Below are 17,500 nucleotides of genomic sequence, written 5' to 3'. Positions count from 1 at the left end.
GTGAAGAGCTCGGCTTTGTTGGCGTCAAACAGACACTGGGCTTTAGTCTGAGTCGTGGTTTCCAGCTCGGTCCACATCTTCTGCAGCGCCGCCAGCTTCTCCTTCACTACAGCTTCTGTCTCCGGCTTCTCCGAGACCAGCTGCTTCCCTTCCTGCAGGCAGACAGAGGTTATTTACGTTACGGTTGCAATCATGCTTTGATCCGAGCGGCTCGTCGGAGGGCAAACAGCGTTTGACGTGTACAGTGCCAGGTTTATTAGACTACAAGGTTAGGAAGCAGGCTAGAGAAGAGGAGAAAATGGAAAAATGCATCGGTTTAAGTGACAGTAGAAAAACGTAGAATTTAACAAACAGTTTAACCCCAGGAATTATCCTTCTGTGACATTTGCCGTTTATTTAACATCAAAAATATTATATTAACGACACACCGATATAGTATGGAAGCCCGTTTCTGCCATGGAATTCATTTTTTTTAATTGTTTGTCTCTGGTCTTCTCCGACTTTTGAGAGAAATCATTAGAATTCGGAATTTCTAAAAATTCGAACTTTACGTTCACAAATTGTTTTGTTTTTTTTTCACTTTTGAATTATTACTAAATTCACTGAATTGCAAGTTTACATGAAAAAAAAACAAAAATTGTAAGAAAATAAGTTTTTTTTTTATTCTATGTTGGAAACCGTAATATAGAAACTAATTCTATTTAAAAAAAAAAGTTAAATAATTGTTATTATAGCTAATAACCAATGTGACGACTGACGGCTTTACAGAATATTTACCCTGCTAAATATCACGCAATTACCATAAAAGCATATTAAGAGCTCAGGTGCACTGTAGAAAATTACAGTATTTTGTTCAATCCGGCGTTTCAAAATAAATGCACGCTAACATATAAAACTAGAACAAATATCTGCCAATGACGAAAGAAAAATAATCTTGGTTTCCCTTTAAATTATGTTTATTTTTATGAACTCATTGGCAGATATGTCTTCTAAGAATAAAACTTTTTGCTTTTCAATTCCTGATTTACGAGCAAATGCCAAAACCAAGGCAAATATACTCAGAAAATAACATAAGTAAGTGTCTTATGAGGCACATCGCCTAAATATTAAAGCTAAAACACACAATACTTACGACTTCAATCCAGTATAACACTGGTACTATTGCAAAAAATGCTATTAAATGAAATGCATTGACCTTCTCGATTTTGTCCAGCCATTCTTTGTTGGACTGCAGTTCGGCCATGAAGGCCTGGTGTTTGAGCCATTTGCTGTGCAGGTTACGAGCTTCATCGTAGGACATGTCCTGTGCTGTCAGCATCTTCTCATTGATCCACAGGGACAGCTGAGCAGAGGACACAAAACCGTCAAGGAAAGAGGAGTTTCTGTTGGATCTGCCTATTTTTTCAGCACGGCAAACTAACTAAAATGGAAACTATACAAACGTATTTTCAAAATAGCTAGTTTTCGGCCTCATTTCTCATTGTAATTTAGCCTCACTTGATGTGCTAACGTAACAAAAATAAAGGAAAAAAATATATAAAAATGTTTTAAAAAAATTTATTTAAAAAAATATAAACGACAGAATTACTTTAATTAAAATTGAAATTAAAATTTAATTAATTGTTAAAAAACAACAATGCAACAAACAAACACAAAAAAAAAAGAAGAATAACTAAAAACAAAAAAGAAGAAAAAATTATACATATATATTTAAAAATATTATAATAAATCCAAACAACTAAATTACTTAAACTGTAATTAAAATAAAAAAGAAAACTATATACTTTAAATATATACTTAAAACTATTCAAAATATGATAAAAACAACAATAGAATTCAGAAGTTAACTAAAATAAAGCCAATAAAAAGTAATGTTATCTGAAATAAAATTCAGTAAAATATCAGCTGGATCAACATTTCTCATTTTAATTCATTTTAATTTGCTGTACTAAAACAGCTAAAACTAATAATATATATTAAATAAAATATAATAAAACTAATATATATATATATATATATATAAATATATAAAAGGCCAAAATCGAACAAGATATATAACTAAAATATTAAGTATCAGCTCACCTCCTGGCAGTCCTGAAGGAACTTCTGCAGGTCTCTGTTGTCCTTCAGCCTCATGAGCAGCTCCACGGCCGCTTCACGGTTCTTCTTGTGGCTGCAGGTTAAAGTTTGAAGGTCAGCCCGACTCTTTTCATCTGTTCTTTTATCATGTTTGGTTGTGTTTTGTTACCGGTCATCGATGGAGGCCGCTCTCTCCTGGATGCGGTCGGCGTTGATGTTTCCGTCACTGGCCAGTCTCCTTCCGGCCTCCACCACTCCGTTAATCTTGTCCTCATTGGCGTCCATGGTGGTCATGAAGTCCTCCTGCTTCTTGATGGCAGCTTCTGCTCCTTCGAGGGTGGTGGGCATCTCGGTATGAGCCAGAACGTACTCCTACGGAAAGACAGAGAAGAAATCGCTCAGATGAGGCTCAAAAAGGACCCTATTTAAACATAGCTTTGCCAAACCATCTTTGGCTAATAGTTTTGGTTAAAAGTAAACCATTTTTTGTTTGTGTGGACATTTTATCTATTGTTGTAATTAATAAAAATAAAATTATGATTATTACACTTGATTTAAAGTTTTGATGATTATTATACTTTTTTATTTATTATTTATTTTACAGTGAATTACTGCAATAATAAAATGTCTAATTGTTTACACTATAAGGCTTAGTGCAATTAATTGATTTGAAAATGAAAAAATGAAAAGAGGAAAAAAATATTATTGTAATGAATAAAATATTTTTTTTTATTATTATTTTCCCTAAATGCTTATTTTTTTATTTTACTGTGAAATAAGGACATAATAAAATATCTAAATGTATATATGTATATTACTTTTATTTAGTAAACTAAAATTACAATATGGCTTAGTGTAATTAACAGAAAGACGGCTTGAAAATGAAGAAATTAAGAGAAAAAAATATTAGAATGGTAATTCATTAGTATTAGTCATTAGTATTAGTATTGGAATTGAAATAAAAAAAGATATTTATTTTTTTCCCTAAACATTAAAATATTACAGACTAAATAAAAAAAACGTTTTTCATATATAAGCATATTGTTAGTTACTTTAAATTTAAACACATTTAAACTATTATTAAATACTCACTTTTTTATTTTATAGATAAATATTACAAAACTAAAATGTCTCATTTTGTTGATTTTTTGGGTAAACATTTTAACATTTTATTTAGGAAAACGTTTAGCAATACGGCTTGGCGCAATTATCAATTACAATTAAAAGTGTTTAATTAATTAAATTAAACAACTTTAAAAATTAACGATTAATTAAAAAAATAAAAATTAAAAATCTTATTTTGTTTGCCACAGAAGAGCCATTTTTTGGCTTGCAGTGATATTTTTCCTAAGCGTGAAGCTTTTTCAACTAAAGAAGCCTTTAAAAAACGGTGTTCAATCCACTCACCTGGTTGTTGAGGAAAGCCTCGGCTTGTTTGGTGTCTCTGAGGAAGATCTGATAGGCGTGAGACTGAGACAGGAGGTTCTGCCGGTTCTCCCACATCTTATGAAGCTCGTTCCACCCGGTGTCCAGAGCCTGGAGCCTCTGTCTCAAGAACATGTACTGAGCGTCCGTCTGCCCCTGCGTCACCATCTCGCCCATGTCCCTCATCTTCTGGTAGTCCTCTTCGTAGTTGTTGATCTCGTTCTTGATGCCTTCGTGCTGGGCCAGGAGCTTCTCGGCCTCGGCCAGCGTGTTGGGCATGTCCTCGGACGCGATGGCCGTCTGCGTGCGGGAAAGCCAGGACTGGAAATCGTCCAGCTCTCGGAGGAACTGCTGCAGCTTGCTGGCCTCCCCGAGAGACGCCTCGCGGTTTTTGAGGGTTTCCTTCATCTCCTCCCAAACGGCGGTGATCTCGGCCAGCCGTCCCGTGATGGCTTTGGCCTGGTCGGGGTGTTCTCCGGCCAAGCGCTCCGCCTCGCCGCGGAGGTCGCCCAGTTTGGCTTCGATGGCGGCCAGGTCGCGCTCCATGCCGGTGAGCTTGCGCTGGAGGGCCATGACGCCCGTCAAGTCGTTGCCCAGCTCCTGGGTGGACTCGATGACTTTGGTCTTCTCGCGGATCCAGGATTTGGTCTCGTTACAGTCCAGGTGGTAGTTCTGGACGCCCAAAGCAGAGTGGAGGGACTCTTTCTTCTGGTCCACCAGGTCTCGGAACTGACTCCACCTGCGGATGAACATCAGGCCGGTTAACCAGCTGGTTAATTGCTAGTTTAGATCCGCTCGGTGCATCTAGTGAAGGGCATGCTTGGATGTTTAAGCTAATTAAATTGTGTTTAATGAGTCATATATGTCATAATTCAACTTCCAGGAAACACAGATAACTGGTCAAATGTTTATTTTGAGAGTTCATTTTGAACTGAATGCATTTAATTTAAGAAGAACCAGAATCTAGGGCTTCACACGACTGATTAAAATAAAAATTTAATTGCAATATGGCTTAGTGGAATTATCAAAAACATTATTATTATTATTATTATTATATTTGCTTTAAAAAAAATATATTTCTTATCTTGTTTTTATTTGCATAATTCATTTTTAATTTACATTTTAATTTAAATATTTTTATTTAAAATTATTTAAAATTATTTTTCAAAAATACAATTATTACTGTGCTTATAAACACACAATGTTTTCTTTTACAGTCAAAATTATAATATTTAAAATGATAAATTATAAAAATAACATTTCGGATATGATATAATTTAATATTTCTTATTTCTCATATTGGAATCGCAATAAGGCTCACTGCAATTGTCGAAAAGATGGTTTGAAAATAAAGAAATTAAGACAAACAAAAAAAGTACTGTAATTTAAAATAATATTTTTCTTAAATATCTTTTTATTTTACAGTGGAATATTACAATAGTGAAATGTATTATTTTGTTTCATTTTTTTATTTAGCAAACCAAAATTCCATTATGGCTTTTAAATAATAATCGTAATATGTACAATTACTTAAAAGATGGCTTAATGTAAAAATAAATAAATAATAATTAAAAAAAAAATATATATATATATATATATATATATATATATATATATATATATATATATATATATATATATGTAGTAATTTTCATAAAAAATATTATATTATTTTTCTTAAATCAGTTTTTTTTTAGCTTATAGTGAAATAATACTTATATATGAATAAATGTATGTTATACATTAAATGATATACATATATGTATCGGTACCCCACGACCAGTATCTAACAACATGTTTCTGAACGCATTTATCACCTGCACAGAGAGCTATGACTTGCCTGGTGTTGAGTTTGTCTTGCTGGGCTTTGATGTCTTTCTCGCTCGGGTGTCCGCTGTGAATGAGCTGCCTGGCGATCTGATTGACTACGGCCACGCGTGAGGCCTGGTTATTCATTTCGGGCTCCAGACTCTCGAACCTGGAGGGTCGTAAAAAACATTTCGTTACGCAATCGTCAACAACAGCAGCTCTGCAGCGTCGCGTCTCACAGCACGGGTCAATCTGTCCTTGAGAAATGGAGAATGTGATATCTGGACACACCGCAGCGAGTTCAATCTGTCGTCGCAATCATTTGTACTGCTGTGCTCCAGCTGTGCAACAGATGTGGGGGTAAACGCTCCTAATTGTGCTGGCTTGAGAAACCGTTATTATTTCTCTAAGACATATTCCTAGAGCTTTCAACATCAGCAAACACGCCTCAGACCTTCAGACTCTAGACCCCCTAGAAACAACACAGAAAAATCTAGTAATCATCATTGGGAGAACCCAGAACAGAACTACCTAGCAATGCCTTAGCAACCACACAAAGCAGCCTAGCAACCGGACAGTAATCAATTCTTAATATAAAAAAATGTAGGTTTTTAATCTGCAGTGCTTTATACTTAAAACTGCTTCAAAAGGTTTTCAAGCTACTTCAAATTTTGTTTCAGAATGCACATATTTAATATGATTTTCAAATTTCAAAACCTCTCAAATTCGAACCTAAAACTGTTTCAAAAAGCAAGCTAAAAATTCTAAATGCACATATTTAAACTTTTTAAGCTTTAAAATCAAAACCGCTTTTAGAACAGCCAGACTTTTTTAAAACTATTTAAACGTGAAACCGCTTCAATTTCAAGTTTTCCAAACTTAAACTTAAAACTGCTTCAAGCTTTAAAACTACTTTTAACTTTAAAATCTCACCTTTTCACAAACGTAAACTTTAACCTAAACAAATTCAGCCTTCAAACAAGCTTTATAAACTGCTTTGAACTTTTCAAAATGCTATATTTTAAAACTATTTCAGACTTAAAAATACTGTAATGGGATTTGAAATGTTTTTTTTTAATTCTTCAAATTTAAAACCACTTTAAAATTCCAGCCTTATAAAAGTACTTCAAACTCATTCAAACCTTGATGTTTCAAAACGTAAGCTTTTTACGTCATATCAGACTTAAAACCGTTGCAAGCTTCTAAAAGGACTTAGAAAGACTTAAAGACTAAATATTAAAACTCAAAGCTCAGGATTTTTACAAAGCTTTATCAAGCTTTACGAACCGCTTCAAAGTCTGAAACCTTTTTATAACAACATTTTTAAAGATGCTTAAAATTTAAAACCGCTTCACAAGGTACTTCGAACTTAAAACTCGTTCAAACCTTGCGCTTTTAAAACGCAAAAGTGTAGCTTTTTAAATGTTATCGAATTTAAAATGGCTTCAAGCTCATAAAACGGCTTTTTTACGATAATTCACATTCGAAACTATTTTGCACCTGTCCGGAAGGGGTTTCTGAAGACAACATCGAACCTTTCAAAAAGACGCGAATCAAGTAAGAGCTCGAATCCTGCAAAATTAGTGAAATGATATAATCCCGACTAACGTGCACAAGCCTCTACGGCCACAGACACACGGCCTTGACCTCTCACCTGTGCTGAATGACCTCCAGGTCCTCCAGCTTCTCCGGGATCTCCATGCTGTTGAGCCACTGCTCCTTCTCGTCGATCCAGAGCTCGCACGCGTCCGCCTCGCTGAACATCTTATAGAGCGCCAGGGCGTCCTGCAGGGCCTGTTTCCTCAGCCGGGTCAGCTCCGAGACCTCCTTGTAGCGCTCCTCGATGCCCGCCAGCCGCTCGTTGACGTTAGCCGCCTGCACCTGCTCCGGAGGAAGCGACTGGGCCTGTTCGTGAAGGGCGTCGATGACCGGGCGGTAGCTGGCCACCTCGGCCGAGGCGTCTTTGTGCTTCTTGACCAGCGCTTGAGTGGAGAACTCGTCGTGGCCGACGTCAGCCGTGGAGACGATCCGAAGCGCGTCCAGAGTCCAGGCGTCGACGTCGTCCGCGTCGGCCTGGAACTGGTGAAGGCTGCAGGCCTCCTCCAAGCGCTTTTTCCTCACCGCCGCCAGCTGCTCCAGAGCGGCCCACTGCGCTTGGACGTCGGCGATGCGCTCGCGGATCTTATCTTCGCCGAAGTGCCCGGCGTCGGCCATGGCTTGACCCTCGCGCACCGTGTGCTGGAGGTGACCGGCTCGCCCGCTCATTTCGTCCTCCAGGGCGCGGTGTTGACTCAGAAGACGCACGGCGCCCGTCAGATCCTTGCCGCAGTCGTCCGAGGACAGGATCTGCTCTTTCTCGCGGATCCAGCCCTCCTCCTCGGCCATCTCCCAGAAGAACTTCCAGAGGCGGCGGGACTCTTCCAGACGGGCCCGGCGCTCGGCCGCTAGCTGGGTCAGCTCCTGGTAGCAGAACTCCATGTGGGCCACTCGGTCACGAATGACCTGAGGGTCACAGGGTTTGTAGCCTGCATCGAACCACGGAAGATAAAAAAAACCATTAAGGACGCGAGAGACTAGGGCTGGGTTGTGGCCAAAAATACGGTCAGTATTAGGCCTGGGAAAATAAATCGATGCATTGCGAAGCGGAAAATGATTCAGATCTTTTCCTGAATGCACCTCGAATGTGATCTCGGTGGATGTTTCTAGTGCTGTCGAATGATTAATCCCGATTATTCGCAATAAACGTTTTTGCTTTCGATAATATATGTATGTGTGTTATGTATATATAAAAACAAAAAGATGCAATATATATTTTGTGTAAAAAATATTTTAAATGCACATACATTTATATATTTTTTATATATTTGCATGAATATATTTGCATTTATTAAACACACATATATTTTGTTTATTTTTAAATTTTGCAATTAATTGTTTGACAGCACTATTGTTTTAAAATCCTTACACACACGTAAACCAAAAATAATTATTACATTACATTTAGCAGATGCTTTTATCTAAAGCCACTTACAAATGAGGAAATTTAAGCAATCAAAATCTATAACAAGTTCGATCAAATGCACTTTTTAGTTTCTGTATGTCAAGTCAAGAAACCGGTTTGTGTTGCCTTGTTATATTAATAATAATATCACTTTTTTTTGTGTTTTAGAAATGCACATTTAATAGTAGTAGACCATGTTTAATTTCGCTTTTGGAGTGTAAACATTATTGAACATTCATCTATGCCTTCGAATCGTTTCATAATTGGTAAATTATATCACAATAATTATTGTTATATATATATTATATATATATATATATATTATATATATATATATTGTTATATAAAAAAATTGTGAATGAAACACTGTTAGGGTTACCGTATTTAGCACGAAAATACTCTTTGATGATTTCTAAAATGCAGTAATTTTCAGCGTTGAGAGAGAAGGAAGTAGGGAAACAGATGGAGAGGACAGCTGGTTAAAAGACGCTTTTAGCAACGTTTGACCTGAAGTTCTGTTTTCGTTCTTCGCGAGCTGGGTTATTATTGTTATGTGCAGTGATTTTGGAAAAAAGGATTCCCACTGTTTATGAAAAATTAATTTCCATTGCTATTGTAGTGTTGCTTGAGTCATTTTAAATTGATTAAGAGAGTTCACTGCAGATGATTTCATCTCATATGCTAATGTAATACTAAATTCAGACATATAAGAAATATATATATAGTCATAATTTTTATTTTGTAAATATATAAACAAATAAAAAAATGCTCATTTATATATATATATATATAATATAAAAATGAATAAATATTTTAACAAAACATTAAAGCTGATGTCAGGTACTAATCTTGTAATGAATAAATGTAAATAAAGAAATGTATTTTGTATATGTGCACACAAATAAAATAAGCGTCCTGCAGCTCAAATGCGGTTTGGTCGTCATTTACAGCATAACCAGAGAAATTTATATTCACTATAAAAATATTCATGGCTTTTCCACGACTGTTAAGATTTATTACATTTCCTTGACTTCTCCTGGCCCGAGAACCGGCGGTTTAAAAACTCCCTTTTATTTCCAGGTTCTTCAGGAAACTCGCAAAAACCCAACCTGGACCGGCTCTGCACATTTCCTCAGGGGGAAAAAAACCACTGATTCTTCCCTAATAGACTGAACTCGGTCTCCTTACTTTATATCTTCATGGCATTCTGTAAGAACGGTGGCTATTATTCAGAAACGGGTTGGTTTGTGAAGGAGCTCCTCTTACCCTCCTCATCCACGGCGAACCTCTGAGCGTTGGCGTTGACGGCTTTGACGCGGTCGGCCTGAATCCCGATGTCGGCCTCCACCAGAGCGTGCTTCTGCAGCAGATCTTCCACTCCCAGCAAGTGCTTCCCGTAATCCTGAGACAGCAGCAGCATCTGTGGAGCACAGGAGGGAAGCACGCAACTACATCATTTAGAGTACCATTGACTTCCATTCGAAGCTAACGCGTTCATCTGGATCGTACTGAAGCTCGGCAAGTTCTGCTAAATTAATAAACGTAACACAAAAAGCTTAACCATCATGTTACATTATAAACATTATTAAACTATGCAAAAAAAGGTTATATAGGTAATATGGGTCTACCTAGATTTAAAAAAATAAACAAAAATTTGTTGAATTTGTTGGTGTCTGTGTTATTATAGTATATTATTTTATTAATTTTATTTATTAATAATGTTGATTTTGAATTAATTTTTATTCTTATATATTGCATTTTTATTTTTATTATTATTTTATTTTTACATATTTATTTTTTATATTGTTTTCATAAAAAAAAACTTTGTTCAAATTTTAGTAATTTAACTGCGCCTTCTTGTCTTTTTTTTCTTTTTCTTTTATATGTCTATATAGTTTGTCCATTTTTAGTTACGCAAAGCTAATAAAGCCAAGAAATATTTCGTTAAATGTTACATTTTATTTTATTTTCAGTTTTATGGTTTTAATTTTAGTTAATTATAATAACCCTGATGATTCAATGCCGGGCAGCGTTTTTTTTTTATCGCTCATTAATACTAATAAACTAAAACTATTAAAAAAGGTTTTAGTTGATTAAAATGAGCCTGGAATAAAACTAACTGAAATCAAATAAGTTTAAGGTGAGGTACTGAATTTACTAAAACCCAAATGGAAATAAATTAAATCAAAATAGGAAACTTAAATATATATATATATATATATATATATATATATATATATATATATATATATATATATATATATATATAATATTTACAAGAAATAAAATAAATAACGTAAACATTAAAAATGGTTTAATAGATCATTATTATAAATATTGTTAAAAAATATATATATAGATATAAAATAAAAATGATTAAATGAATTATGATTATTATTGCAAATACAGGTCTGCATCTATAGGACCCAAAACATATAGATCATAGTCAATCTAAGCAAAAATGATGGTTAATCAAACCAAATAAGCATAATATCTTCAAATATATTAAATTGCTACAATCTATTTTAGATGCTACTCTGCATCTCAGGTAAACCTGTGGCTTTCAACCTGAGCAGCTTCTTCCTCGCTCACCTTCATCTCGTCCATCCAGTCCATGATGTAGAGCATCTCCTGGAAGACGCGCTGCAGGCCGAGGTTCATCTCCAGCCGCTGTCTGCGGGCCTTGAGCAGCTCCAGGAGATACTCCCAGAGACGCAGCACGTTATCTTTGCGCGCGGCGATGCGTTTGATGTCGTGGTAGTTCTCCGCCTCCAGCTCCTTAGCCACGGCCACCACCGCCAGCACGCGCTCCTCGTACGCCGCGATGTCCGTCTCGATGGCCTCGTGCTTTTTGGTAGCTGCCTCGACCGCCTGGAGGTCGAATCCGAAATTGTCCTGCAGAGAAGAAATGAGAATTTTAAAAAGTAAATATGTGATTTTTTTTTAACTACTTTTTTTTTTCTTTGTAGGACCTGCCATTCATTATAGCACTTTTTTGTGAATTCATAAAACTGTGACATTTTCAGAACTGTAAAAATAATTATAATTATTAATTATAATTTAATATACACATATCACACACATATATATATATATATATATATATATATATATATATATATATATATATTTTTTTTTTTTTTTTTTTTTTTTTTTTTGGTGAATTTATAAAACTGTGACATTTTCAGAACTGTAAAAATAATTATAATTATTTATTATAATTTAATATACACATCACACACATATTTTTATATATATATTTTTTTGGTGAATTCATAAAACTGTGACATTTTCAGAACTGTAAAAATAATTATAATTATTTATTATAATTTAATATACACATCACACACATATTTTTATATATATATATTTTTTTGGTGAATTCATAAAACTGTGACATTTTCAGAACTGTAAAAATAATTATAATTATTTATTATAATTTAATATACACATATCACACACATATTTTTATATATATATATTTTTTATATATATATATATATATATATATATATATATATATATATATATATATATTTATATATATAATTTATATATATATATTTTTTTATATATATACATAAACATACCGTGTACATACATATTATGTAAACATTATATTGAGCTGCACTAACGACAACAAACTAAACAAATATCAAAACTATGGTTTAAAATCAAATAAAAAAACATCTATAAATAAATAAATGTTATGGCAAAATTCTGAAAAATATACATCGAAAGTCTGCTTTGAGAAAAAAATAAGCAATGTATAAAAATGAAAATGTATAAATATAGATAATTACTAATAAAAGTACAATATTTCATAATAATAGTATTTAATATTATTTGTCTTTAAATATTATATACTATTATTAATATAACATTGTGAATATTTGCATGAAATATATTGTAAAAAAATAAATGTTTGCCCACCAGGGGTCAGAAAGCAGCCTGAAATCCAGTCCGAGATGCATCACACAAGGTGTGTGTGTTTATAGGTGTAAGGCAGTGAACGCACCTGGGAGACGAGGCGCTGGTTCTCGCTCAGCCAGGTCTCTCTCATGGCCGCCTTACGGTCGAAGCGTCTGGCGAGCTGCTCCAGCTTCTCCTGTCGAATCAGCTCGGTCCTCAGCGCCAGCTCTCGCTCGTGCTCGGCCTTCTCCAGACGCTCCCACGCCTGCAACACAACACCACCACAGCCTCAGCTTCACAGACCACGGGGCCGCAGCTCATCTCAGAAATAATAACATAGAAATATTAAAATATAAAAAGTCAGAAAAAAATCATCAAATTATTTTTTCATTAAATGATAAATTAATTAAAACCACAGATATATACAGTACATATATATATATATATATATATATATATATATATATATATATATATATATATATATATATATATATATATATATATATATATATGTATGTATATATATATATATATAATATTACTGTCAAACATTTAAACATCGTTAATAGCATCCACAATAAAGGTTTTCACTTAAGAAATGTGTGTGTATATTAATACAGTATATATTTCAATATGTATCCATACAGTATTTATTACATATATTTATGTTATATATAAATATTTTTAGATATAAACAACACTTTTTTCTTTATATATATATATATATATATATATATATATATATATATATATTCATACAATTTATGTTATATATAAATATTTATATTTATATGTTCTATTTTAAATATTTTAGATATAAACAACACTTTAAACAAAGTTTTTCTTTTTCATATATATATATATATATATATATATATATATATATATATATATATATATATATATATATATATATATATATATATGCATGTGTGTATTTATATATGCATAATAAATATAAACAGTACACTTATAATATAATTGTTTGACAGCACTAAATATTATACATAATATATTGAAATAATATATCAAAAATAAATCTAATAAAACAATCCATCTAATTACAAAAAATGCTGTTATTAAACTACATTTTACTTGCACAAAATACTTTAATAATAAGCGAAATATTAAAGTAATAATACCACGGTAAATCCTAACTTAAAGCTAATAAATAAATTGGCAAAAAATAATTAAAACATTAAAAAAAAACATGTTTTTGTAAATAAAATAAAGAATAAATATAAGAGTCTAATTACCAAACACACTGTGGTTGCTTTACAGTTTTGCCCTCGAAATGAGCATCAAAGGAAGCACATTTATTTGCACGTGGATGAGTAATAATTCATACTCAACCCCACTAAACAGCATGTGAAAAAAAGGGCACCTTGTTGATGTCTGAGATGAGTTTGCCCTCTCGTGGCATGTACACTTTCTGGTTATTGGCCCTCATCTTGCTCTGGATCGTGAAGAGAAGCACTTCCAGGTTGCCTTTCTCAGTGAATCTGTGGAGGAGGAGAAGAAAGCCATGTTCAGCTGGTTTGGGTTGTGTCATAACGTGCCGTGTGTTTCCAGGCGGGCGCTCACTTGGGCGGCTTCTCTACCGTCCGGTAAGTGTTGAAGGCCTGAAGCTGCTGCTGGACTCCAACCAGAGAGTTGGCGAACTTGCGGTTGTTGAGGATGATGATGGTTTGCTCGATCCACTCCAGCAGGTCAGACGCCAGAGATTCGTATTTCTCGATCATCTTCTCAGTCTCGATGGCGTTGTCGAGCACCTGGTGAAGATCAACGGGTATCAACCTCAATGAGGTTTGCGTCGGCCGAACGGCATTTCGTTTAAACATAAAATCGTATTTATTTTTCAATAGGAATACTGAAATAAATCAAATATTCAAGACTGAAATAGTCTTTTAATAAATATTAAAACTACACCTTTACCAAAAGTTGCTTGTCAAATAAGAATTAATGTACTTATTGATGCATTTTGCGTTTTTAATTGAATTATTATTTTAATACTAACATTTAAACACACAATCATTTCTTACAAGATATAAAATTGCATGCATAAAACTTAAACAATCAGTTAATAAGCAGGTTTAGGATTTAAGACCAAATTGCATTTTAAAATATAAAAAAATATTATTCAAAAATATAAAAATAGCATATAAATACTAAGATGAGGCCGTTTGTAATGTAATTATTAAATTAGAGTGACTGATTTATTTAGGAATAGGAATATTAGATATTAGACAGATAAATAAATAAATAAAAGACCAATTAAAATGATGTAAATATGTAGATGACACCATTACAAAGTTGCATTTAAATAGAAATTAATTTATTTGTTGATGTGTTTTTTGATTTTGCCATTTAATAACAATTTAATAATTTATAATTATTAATTAATTAATAATTAATAATAATTTAATAATTTATTTCATTTTGATAGTAACATTTGAATTCTACAAAACCGATCGATAATGAACAAAACACACGCATAAGACTGAAATAAACTTGCTATATGCGTGATATTTATTTATTACTAAATAAGCGTCAGACAAAAGACCGCCATTACAATTACCTTTTAAATATACATTTATAAATTAATAAATAAATTAATTCTATCATTAAGGTGTTTGCTTTTTTTTCTTTTGGTTTACATTTTAATTATCAATTAAATGTTTTATTAAACAACGACCGTTTTAACAGCATTCAACATCTTAAAGCTCACAATCTTACAAAACCGATAAACAAGACTCGGACCTTTCCGATGCGCTTGCCCTCCACCTTCAGCGCCTTCATCTTGGAGAAATAGTGGTAGTAGGTGACGACGTAAGTGATGACGGACTTCTCGTCGGGGTGGTCCACGCTGATATCTGCGGAGAAGACGGCGGGGGGTCACACTCGGCGAGGGGACGCGGTGACGGAGAGGCCGAGGGCCCGGGCTCTTACCTTCTGGGTCCAGGAGTTTGGTGAGGCCCAGGTGCTGCTCGGCCAGGTTGAAGGCGTTCTGCAGGTTGTAGTGAGCGTTGGACTTCTTCAGCTTGTCGAAATCAATCAGGTCTGGCCTGGAAAGACGGCAAGCGGTGAGAACCAATTTCTTTTTTGGTAACTCTTTGAAATAATCAGTTTTATGGTCCGTAGCCGGTGAGATATTACATTTACATATTACTGAAATCATAATAAAACGGTTACACATCTTATATCTCGTCGCAGATCACATCATACGGTTACTATTTTGCATTTTTTTTAAAACTGATGCGACAACACTGAGATAAAAGACGGAAATATACATCAATGTTTTTTAAAATTGTTAGTTTTCTGGGTAAAGTGTATCATTAAAAAAATGATTTAAATAATCAGTCAATAAGCAGGTTCAGCATTTAAGATTTAAAAACAAATAATATAAAAATATTAAGATGCTTTCTAATAGTTACGCGTCAAATAGGAATTTGCATTTTTATTTCAAACTCGGTACATTAATTTAATTAAATAAAATTGATTGATTTGTTCAGGAAAGGGAATATTTAGACGTGCATTTGTGGCAGAGCCGACGATTTAATAAATAAATAAATAAATAAATTATTGTGACTAAAATAAGAAGACGAGAAAGTCAGAAGTGACATTTAAATAAGGATTAATTAATTTAATTAATTTATTTTGTTATTAGTTTTTATTTTAATAGAAACATTCGAACTATTATAATTTTTTTTGTAATGTTTGATCGTTTTTATTGAATGCAATATTTCCCAGCAGTCACTACTGTGACCATCAACACGTTTACTCATTCTATGTCTGAATATATTTTATATATATATATATATATATATATATATCAATACTAGACGCCCTAAATATATACAGTAGCTTTATATTACGTCTTAACACGCGACTCTGTTACCTGTGCTTGTGAATGAGGGCGTTGAAAGCCATGCCGTCCCGCCAGCTGGTGGTGAAGTTGTGGATGTTGACGTTGGGATAGCTGTGAAACACAAAGCGGAGCCGTCAGAGATCGAGGCCTCGAGCGCGTGTGTGTCTTTGCTCCGGACGAGCACTCACCCTGCGGTCTTCATCTGGCACCACAGAAGCAGCGCGTCCTTGGCGGAGCGTTTCTCTTTATTGTCTTCCGTCTCTACGCTGATGTCTTGGATCTGTTGAATACGAAAACGGGGGCATTTCTTGGCCGCAACGTGATTTCAAAACCATTCGAACTAATTTACAAAATGAAATAAAACCCATGATAAAATTCGGTTTGAATAAATGCGCAAAAACTAAAAATAAACCAAAAGCAGAACTACTGCAAATAATAAGGTGTCTTTGTATTTACTGTTATGATAAAAATAAATTATGCAAGTAACCATGTAGTAATAAATGCATGCAGTTAATTAATATTACTAGCTATTTAAATGTATAATTACACTTTAACAAGGACATCTTAAAATAAAGTGTCGCCTAAAAATAAGAACAAAAAATAGTTAAAATAAATGCAAAAGAATATTAAAATTAAGTATAAAATATAGATAAATCAATACATAAACATAAATAAAAATCTAATTAAAGTATCGCAAGGAAAAAAATGAAAGAACGTAATTTTTTTTATATTAAAAAATGTTATAAAACATAAAAATATTTAGAGAAATAAATTTACAGATAAATAATCATAAAAAATAATCATTACACTACTGTGCTATGCCAATAATGTAAACAAAAAAAAAGAACGAAAATAAAAAAAAGTGGATTAAAACTATTTGGTTTCAATGCAAAACAAAACAACTATCAATAAATAATATAGTACAACTTTATAGTGAGTTGAAAAAAGCATTATATTAAAAAATATTCTTTATATAAAAAGTAATTAAAAATTGCAATGCATTAGAAATATTGATAAATATAAATAAATAATACAGCGGTATAGTTAGTAGAGGGGAAATTGTAATAATATTTTCATATATGCATATGCAGCTGCCTTTAAAGGAACATGCCACTTTTTTGAAAATAGGCTCTAGAGTTAACTAATCGGGTTTTAGCATTTTTAAATGCATCCAGCAGACTTTTTAGCTACAGCTTAGCATAGATCATGGAACCGGATGAGAGCGTTAGCATCCCGAGCCAGCTGAATGGATTAAAAAGGTAAGTGGGGGTGTTCCTTTAAAAACAGGCTGGACATGCTGATCCAGAAGATGCTGCACCTGGAAGCGGAGGATGATGGTCCAGATCAGGCCGAGCGTGAGTCGGTGGTTTCCGTCGACGATGTCATGCGAGCCCATGTTCTCC

The 17,500-nt window shown here is 33.7% G+C and overlaps 2 protein-coding genes across 2 annotated transcripts in view; both read right to left on the bottom strand.

The window, feature by feature from the left end:
• Positions 1-17,500, bottom strand: part of LOC122353861 (G protein-coupled receptor 137Ba-like) — a 1,117,577-nt gene that overhangs the window by 424,111 nt on the left and 675,966 nt on the right. The window lies entirely within an intron of this gene.
• Positions 1-17,500, bottom strand: part of sptbn1 (spectrin, beta, non-erythrocytic 1) — a 91,331-nt gene that overhangs the window by 20,433 nt on the left and 53,398 nt on the right. Inside the window, 17 exon segments of the mRNA XM_043251710.1 lie at positions 1-152; positions 1,196-1,342; positions 2,083-2,173; positions 2,249-2,451; positions 3,487-4,243; positions 5,345-5,482; positions 6,968-7,838; positions 9,581-9,734; positions 10,907-11,209; positions 12,333-12,491; positions 13,614-13,731; positions 13,814-14,001; positions 14,990-15,102; positions 15,179-15,294; positions 16,128-16,208; positions 16,286-16,377; positions 17,416-17,500. The exon segment at positions 1-152 is cut by the window's left edge and continues 112 nt beyond it; the exon segment at positions 17,416-17,500 is cut by the window's right edge and continues 89 nt beyond it. Of these exon segments, the coding sequence (XP_043107645.1) occupies positions 1-152; positions 1,196-1,342; positions 2,083-2,173; positions 2,249-2,451; positions 3,487-4,243; positions 5,345-5,482; positions 6,968-7,838; positions 9,581-9,734; positions 10,907-11,209; positions 12,333-12,491; positions 13,614-13,731; positions 13,814-14,001; positions 14,990-15,102; positions 15,179-15,294; positions 16,128-16,208; positions 16,286-16,377; positions 17,416-17,500 (3,768 nt within the window).

The sequence above is a fragment of the Puntigrus tetrazona genome, chromosome 11 (genome assembly GCF_018831695.1).
Source record: "Puntigrus tetrazona isolate hp1 chromosome 11, ASM1883169v1, whole genome shotgun sequence".
NCBI classification, from domain to species: Eukaryota; Metazoa; Chordata; class Actinopteri; order Cypriniformes; family Cyprinidae; genus Puntigrus; species Puntigrus tetrazona.
The sequence above is the reverse complement of the archived record's forward strand: the minus strand, read 5'-3'. Positions and strand labels throughout refer to the sequence as shown.